Raw genomic sequence first — 7,500 nt, forward strand, 5'->3', positions numbered from 1 at the left:
CAGACCTGATGATCCTCTGAGACTGATCCATCATCAATCATCAATAATCACTTTGATTCAATTCATATGAGCTCTGTCTCCTCCACCTGTAGGCCCTGACCCCTGACCCCTGACCCCTGACCTCTGACCTCACACCACCTGAAGAGCCTGGAATCAAACGTCAGCTGATCGTCAACAACCTGCTGGTTTCTTAAAGTTTGATGTTCCTGAAATCAGCTGACTGATGTCTGATCAATAACTCTGTTACCATGACGACAATGTTTTTATTCTGTTGTAAATAATGTCACACACACACACACACACACACACACCACACCACACACACTGAACAGCTGACTGCTGTTTTCTTTAAAATGTGTTTTTTCTATAACAAACAGAAACTTGTGTTTGACCTTTGACCCTGAAGCTTCCCAGAGGTCAAAGGTTACAGATGTACTTGATGTGTTTCTCTTGTACAGACTGACTCAGTTTAAAGCTCCTGTGAGGGAGGGTCACTCTGTGTTGAGTTTGGCGCCCCCTGTGGTCACAGCGGTTCCTGCTCTGTGCTGATCTTCTTCATGTGGAAGTAGATCAACTCTCATCCTGCGGTCTGTCACAGTCAGGCTCCTCCCCCTCTGGGAGGAAGGTCAACAGACTGTTTCCTCAGAGCGCTCTCTGATACGAGCTCTCAGTGTCATCAGGCTTTAAATGAAAACAGAGGAACCGTTGTCATCGTCGTTGCTGATGGTCTGTTTGCTTGGAGGGTCATGAAGAGGCCTCAGTATGAAGCTCGCTCACTCTGTTTAAAACTCCTCACTGGAGCTTTAAAGAATCCACTTCCTGTAAACCTTCCTTTGTTTCTTCTGAAGTGGATCCAAGGGAGTGAAACCCAGACCGTCATCATTCTCTGATCACGTGACAGCGTTTACTCAGAAACACGCCTCACACATGAAGAAGAGGAGATCAGCAGAACGAGGTGATTCGCTGCTTCGTCCACAGGGGGCGCCAACATCAACACACACTGAGAGTTCCTCACTGGAGCTTTAAACTAAACTCCTGTTTCACACTCTGTCTGTTGATCACTGATCAGACCGACTGCAGATCTCATGGAAATGAAACGTTAACAAAATAAAAGTTGATTTTATTTTGTAAGGTTCATGTTTCCTTCCTGTTTGTCTCAGAGTGACGTTCACCAGGTCCTCCTAAATACCATTATGTCAGAGAGCCAGCAGGAGATTAACAGTTTATGTAACACACACACACACACACACACACACACACACACACACACACACACACACACACACACACACACACACACACACACACAAGCTGTTTGTGAGTAAAGGCTGGATATATGAAGTTGACTTTAAATGTATAAAAGAGTCTTAAACCTGCTGTCTCTGTAACGTCCAGCAGGGGGCGTCTCTCTTCTATTGTCTCTATGTCTCTATTGCTCTGATTACATTCTATTGCTTTGATCCCATTCTATTGCTTTGATCTCAATTTATTGCTTTGATCTCATTCTATTGCTTTGAACTCAATTTATTGCTTTGATCTCATTCTATTGCTTTGATCTCAATTTATTGCTTTGATTTCATTCTATTGCTTTGATCTCAATTTATTGCTTTGATCCCATTCTATTGCTTTGATCTCAATTTATTGCTTTGATCCCATTCTATTGCTTTGATCTCCTTGTGGTCCTATTTTGAGTCGCAAGAGGAGTTAGGACCAAACAAATGGTAATTGGTAAATGGACTTGTACTCATATAGAGCTTTTCTTTCTGACCACTCAAAGCCATTCCCTCAGTGATGGTAGAGGCTGCTAGCTAATCTCATTCGTACACATTCACACACGTCTGAACAACAGAGGGAGCAATTCAGGGGTTCAGTGTCTTGCTCAAGGACTCTTCGGCATGTGACTGCAGGAGCTGGGATCAAACCGCCAACCTTCCGATTGATAGACGACCGACTCTACCCACTGAGCCACAACCGCCCCACAATAACAAGAAGTCAAAATAAAACAAATAAAAAAATATATATATTAAAACTCAACAATAATATAATATTAGTAATGATCCTATAATAATAATAATAATAATAATAATAATAATAATAATGATAATAATGATAATGATGATAATATTAGTAATAAAGTGGTGGTTAAAAAAAAATTGTCAGAGTTGTATTTCTCAGTGTTCTCCGTGTTCTCCGTGTTCTCCGTGTTCTCCGTGTTCTCCGTGTTCTCCGTGTTCTCCGTGTTCTCCGTGTTCTCAGTGTTCTCAGTGTTCTCAGTGTTCTCAGTGTTCTCAGTGTTCTCAGTGCTCTCTGTGTTCTCTGTGTTCTCTGTGTTCTCAGTGTTCTCAGTGTTCTCAGGGAGTCAGTGTTCTCTGTGTTCTCTGTGTTCTCAGTGTTCTCAGTGTTCTCAGGGAGTCAGTGTGAAAGGAGTTCAATCCCATTAAGAGACGTTTTCACTGATGTTGTTGCGTAAGAAGCAGCAGGTTAATCTGAGGGACACACACTCCACCTGAGAGTCTGTGTGCAACAACAAGAACAACGACACACACACACACACACACCTCTCCCTGTGGTTCTTCTTCTTCTTCTTCTGCTGCTGCAGCATGAACACTGCAGCCTCCTTCTTCGTCATCCTGCTCAGCCTCCTCCTCCTCCTCCTGGCCTCCTCTCAGACGGCCGCAGAGACAGGAGGAGAGATGGAGGACAGACAGGAGGACAGACAGGAGGACAGACAGGAGGACAGACAGCAGGACAGACAGGAAGACAGACAGGAGGACAGACAGGAGGACAGACAGGAGGACAGCAGAGAACTGGTCAGTGTCTCAAGATCTTTAATCAGGTTCAGAGCTGAAAAGAACGACGCTGACATCTAAGATATCTAATTTATTACTACACACATTAAAGTTCAGTGTGTGTGTGTGTGTGTGTGTGTGTGTGTGTGTGTGTGTGTGTGTGTGTGTGTGTGTGTCAGCTGCTGGTCCTTCAGAATGTTCTGGAGCAGCTTCAGAGCAGGAAGGTGTCGTCGTTGGACAGAAGACAGAGCCGCCTGCCGACAGTGAGACCTCTTTACACACACTCTGCACAAATACTAATCACTGTGTGTTACTGACCTGTGTGTGTGTGTGTGTGTGTGTGTGTGTGTGTGTGTGTGTGTGTGTGTGTGTGTGTGTGTGTGTGTGTGTGTGTGTGTGTGTGTGTCACAGTGTGACGTCAGGGCCTCCTGCTCGGTGAAGAAGGGTCCTCGGTTCGGTCAGCTGTGTGACTGTCAGCCGGGCTCCAGGTGTCACTTCTTCTTCCTCAGGTGTCTGTAGTCTTCATCACCCTCCTCTTCCTCTCCTCCTCTTCATCCTCCTCCTCCTTCTCCTCCTCTCCTCCTCCTCTTCATCCTCCTCCTCCTTCTCCTCCTCTCCTCCTCCTCTTCATCCTCCTCCTCCTTCTCCTCTCCTCTTCGTCCTGAGTCTCAGATTAACAGAAGACCTCTTGCCATCAGGAGGAGCAGTCATGACTGACTTTGAAATGCCTACATTTCCCATGATGCACCTGGTCAGTGCCTCTCATCCCTGCCTGGTGAACAGACACACCTCCAGACTGTTACAGACTTTACACCTGATGACATCACTGTGATGTCAGAGCGTGCTGTGATCCCTGAGTCGTGTTTTTATAATAAACTTGTTTTTATTCAAACTCTTTAAAGATGATTTATTTTATATGATCTGTGTCCTCTGGTCTGTAGCTTTAGAGAGGAGCCTGAAGGCAGCATCATGTGCAAAGACCGGCTGGTTAAACCCCTTCTGGTTCAGGTCTTACCTTGTATGGACAAACATGATCTTTACTGTGACCCTCTGAGGGGAGTTCAGGTCTCAGGTGAATCCGGTTCAGCAGAAACAGAACAAACAGAAACACTGGAGTAAATCAGGAAACATCTTTTACTAAAACATCTTCAAACAAAGCTTCATTTACAGAAATCCTACACACACAGAGGTCAGTGAAGTACACACAGCTGATCAGAGCAGTGAGACAACAAAGGAAAACACGCAGGTGAAGTGAACACACCTGAGAACAAACTAAAGTCAGAGTCCTTCACCTGACCGGTCTGAGATCTGTGACATCACTGACCTTAACAACCTTAAATCAAACTATCACATGCCCCGCCCCCTTAGTCCCAGGTGAGGTCTGTGACCCCGCCCCCTCAGTCCCAGGTGAGGTCTGTGACCCCGCCCCCTCAGTCCCAGGTGAGGTCCGTTTGTCCTGCCATACACATGTACTCGTCCAGCTGCTGGTCCAGCCGTCTCTTGGAGAGAGACATGTACTTGTCCAGGTCGGCGTCCAGCTGCTTCCTGGTTGGCGTGACGCCTCGTCTGTTCCAGGAGGCTCCGCCCCTCTGCTGGTTTGCAGCGGGCTGAGTTGGACCTGCAGGAGAGGACAGGTGAACACACAGACAGGTGATCTCTGACTCTGTGAGGACACAGGTGAGTGTCTCTGTTCTCCAGGTGTCTCTTTACTGTTTCAATAAAACAGCATGGAGGACGTTTAAAAGGACAGGTGTGTGTGTGTGATCACAGGTGTGTGTGTGTGATCACAGGTGTGTGATCACAGGTGTGTGTGTGTGTGATCACAGGTGTGTGTGTGATCACAGGTGTGTGTGTGTGATCACAGGTGTGTGTGTGATCACAAGTGTGTGTGTGTGATCACAGGTGTGTGTGTGTGATCACAGGTGTGAGTGTGTGATCACAGGTGTGTGTGTGTGTGTGATCACAGGTGTGTGTGTGTGTGTGATCACAGGTGTGTGTGTGATCACAGGTGTGTGTGTGTGATCACAGGTGTGTGTGTGATCACAGGTGTGTGTGTGTGTGATCACAGGTGTGTGTGTGATCACAGGTGTGTGTGTGTGTGATCACAGGTGTGTGTGTGTGTGATCACAGGTGTGTGATCACAGGTGTGTGTGTGTGATCACAGGTGTGTGTGTGATCACAGGTGTGTGTGTGTGATCACAGGTGTGTGTGTGTGTGTGTGTGATCACAGGTGTGTGTGTGTGTGTGTGTGATCACAGGTGTCTGTGTGTGTGTGTGTGATCACAGGTGTGTGTGTGATCACAGGTGTGTGTGTGTGTGTGATCACAGGTGTGTGTGTGATCACAGGTGTGTGTGTGTGATCACAGGTGTGTGTGTGTGATCACAGGTGTGTGTGTGTGTGATCACAGGTGTGTGTGTGATCACAGGTGTGTGATGCTGACTCTGATGATAAACTGACCTGCAGACAGTTTCTGGGCGTGTCTCTTGAAGCGTCCCTCCCCCTGTTGATGGCGCTGGTTTCCTCCACCTGCACAGGAACACATGATCAGGAACATTCTAAGTTTGTATTTGATCTTCTGTGTTTTGATCCGTTCAGATCCTAAACTTTGATCTGGTATTCTGTTCCCTCTCTGTCGTGTGACGGCACTCTGTCCTGATCTTCCTGTCGTCTGTTCTGTTTATTCCTGACTGCCTTCCCTGTGATTGGTCGAAGCAGCAGATCATGAACTCACTCCTGCAGGTGGAGGTGAAGCCGGCGCTCCGTCTGTATTTGTTCCTGAAGCTCCAGAACCCTGACGGTCTGAAGGCGGAGACGACCCGAGTCCCCCGCTGCCAGCCGAGGCGGGTCCAGACGCTCCCCTTCCTCCTCACGACCTGCTTCACCCTCAGAGGAGGAACGCACGAAACCTGAGTCTGCACCATCAGAGGAGAGCGTTCACCAGGTGAGTGTCATCATCATCATCATCATCATCATGCAGTCAGGTGACCTGACGCCGCTCCACAGGCTCTGACAGACTCACCTGCAGGTGCAGAGCTGCTGGCTGCTCTCTCTTCATCAGCAGGACCATCTGCTGGGCGTCACCACCCGTGCTGCGCTGCAGCAGGGTGGGGTCAAAGGTCACCGTGGTGGTGGGCTGGTCCAGCTGGTCACTGATCACCTGAGAGAAGCTGCAGAGAGGAGCCCAGAACTTCTGATCATGTGTTTGAATGTTAGGATGAAAGACTTGACTCAGACAGAGGGATGGATTAATGTGATGAGATATATAATGATGTTATTCCCTGAGGACGGTCTCACCGCTCATTCAGAGAAACTGCTGTAGAGCTTCTCAGGAAGAACGCCTCCCCTCCACAGGAACTCATCCTCTGATTCATCTTCTCCTGGAAGACAACACTGAGGTTACAAAACTACTGCTGCTGCTGCTGCTGCTGCTGCTGCTGCTGCTGCTGCTGCTGCTGCTGCTGCTGCTGCTGGTTCACCTGCAGGCACAAACTCACACAACAAAACACACACAACAAAACACACACAACACAACACAAAACACACACAACACAACACAAAACACACACAACACACACACACAACACACACACAACACAACACAACACACACACAACACAACACAACATAACACAACACACACAACACAACACAACACACACAACACAACACAACACAACACACACACAACACAACACAACATAACACAACACACACAACACAACACACACAACACACAACACAACACACACAACACAACACACACAACACAACACAACACAACACACAACACAACACACACAACACAACACACAACACAAAACACACACAACACAAAACACACACAACACAACACACACAACACACAACACAACACAACACACACACACAACGCAACACAACACAACACAACACACACACACAACGCAACACAACACAACACACACAACACACAACACACACAACACAACACAACACAACACACACAACACAAAACACACACAACACAACACACACAACACAAAACACACACAACACAACACAAAACACACACAACACACACAACACAAAACACACACAACACAACACAAAACACACACAACACAACACACAACACAAACTCACACAACACAACACACAAAACACACACACAACACACACAAAACACACAACACACACACAACACACACAAAACACACAACACACAACACACACACACACCCCACTCCAGAACAAGATGCTGAGGGACTCTGAGCACATCCTCCTCTTTCACTGAGAGACCTTTTATACAGTCTGTGTGAGAGACTAACATGAAGACCTCTATCAGGCAGAGACTAACATGAAGACCTCTATCAGGCAGAGACTAACATGAAGACCTCTATCAGGCAGAGACTAACATGAAGACCTCTATCAGGCAGAGACTAACATGAAGACCTCTATCAGGCAGAGACTCTTTAAGGATCCAGAATAATCTCAAACCCTGTTAAAGTGAACCCCAAGATCCTCTGAGGGGTCGACTCTACAGCCGGATCTAAAGGGAGGCCTCACGGACCAGAACCGGTCCTACTGTAGTGGATCAGGTTCTTCATGAGCAGGTAAAGGTGAAGGTTCTTTAGGACAGGAGCGGCACGTCGCGCGTGGAGCTAGCTTTAGCTTCAGGGGAAGTTAGCTAACACACTGACAGGTACACGCTCTGTGGAGGAACCCACCTTT

General features: G+C 47.3%; 2 protein-coding genes and 1 long non-coding RNA gene across 4 annotated transcripts in view; 2 read left to right on the forward strand and 1 right to left on the reverse strand.

Moving 5' to 3' along the window:
* The window catches only part of LOC117809104, a 7,349-nt gene extending 6,214 nt beyond the window's left edge, over window positions 1–1,135 (forward strand). For both annotated transcript variants that reach the window (XR_004630432.1, XR_004630433.1), the window contains exon 5: window positions 93–1,135. This is a non-coding gene — a long non-coding RNA (uncharacterized LOC117809104). The remainder of the gene's footprint in view (window positions 1–92) is intronic.
* Window positions 1,136–3,905: 2,770 nt separating this feature from the next.
* LOC117809110 overlaps window positions 3,906–7,500 on the reverse strand; it is a 3,616-nt gene continuing 21 nt past the window's right edge. The window contains exons 1-6 of the mRNA XM_034678785.1: window positions 7,497–7,500; window positions 6,085–6,167; window positions 5,810–5,957; window positions 5,522–5,702; window positions 5,248–5,316; window positions 3,906–4,407 (exon numbers count right to left, since the gene is read on the reverse strand). The exon at window positions 7,497–7,500 is cut by the window's right edge and continues 21 nt beyond it. Coding sequence (XP_034534676.1) covers window positions 4,220–4,407; window positions 5,248–5,316; window positions 5,522–5,702; window positions 5,810–5,957; window positions 6,085–6,161 — 663 coding nt within the window. The 5' untranslated portion in view covers window positions 6,162–6,167; window positions 7,497–7,500 and the 3' untranslated portion in view covers window positions 3,906–4,219. The remainder of the gene's footprint in view (window positions 4,408–5,247; window positions 5,317–5,521; window positions 5,703–5,809; window positions 5,958–6,084; window positions 6,168–7,496) is intronic.
* Window positions 6,983–7,500, forward strand: part of LOC117809106 (mothers against decapentaplegic homolog 4-like) — a gene marked incomplete at its 3' end in the record, with an annotated part of 11,259 nt that continues 10,741 nt past the window's right edge. The window contains 1 exon segment of the mRNA XM_034678782.1: window positions 6,983–7,382.

This window comes from Notolabrus celidotus, unplaced genomic scaffold (assembly GCF_009762535.1).
Source record: "Notolabrus celidotus isolate fNotCel1 unplaced genomic scaffold, fNotCel1.pri scaffold_230_arrow_ctg1, whole genome shotgun sequence".
Lineage (NCBI taxonomy): Eukaryota > Metazoa > Chordata > Actinopteri > Labriformes > Labridae > Notolabrus > Notolabrus celidotus.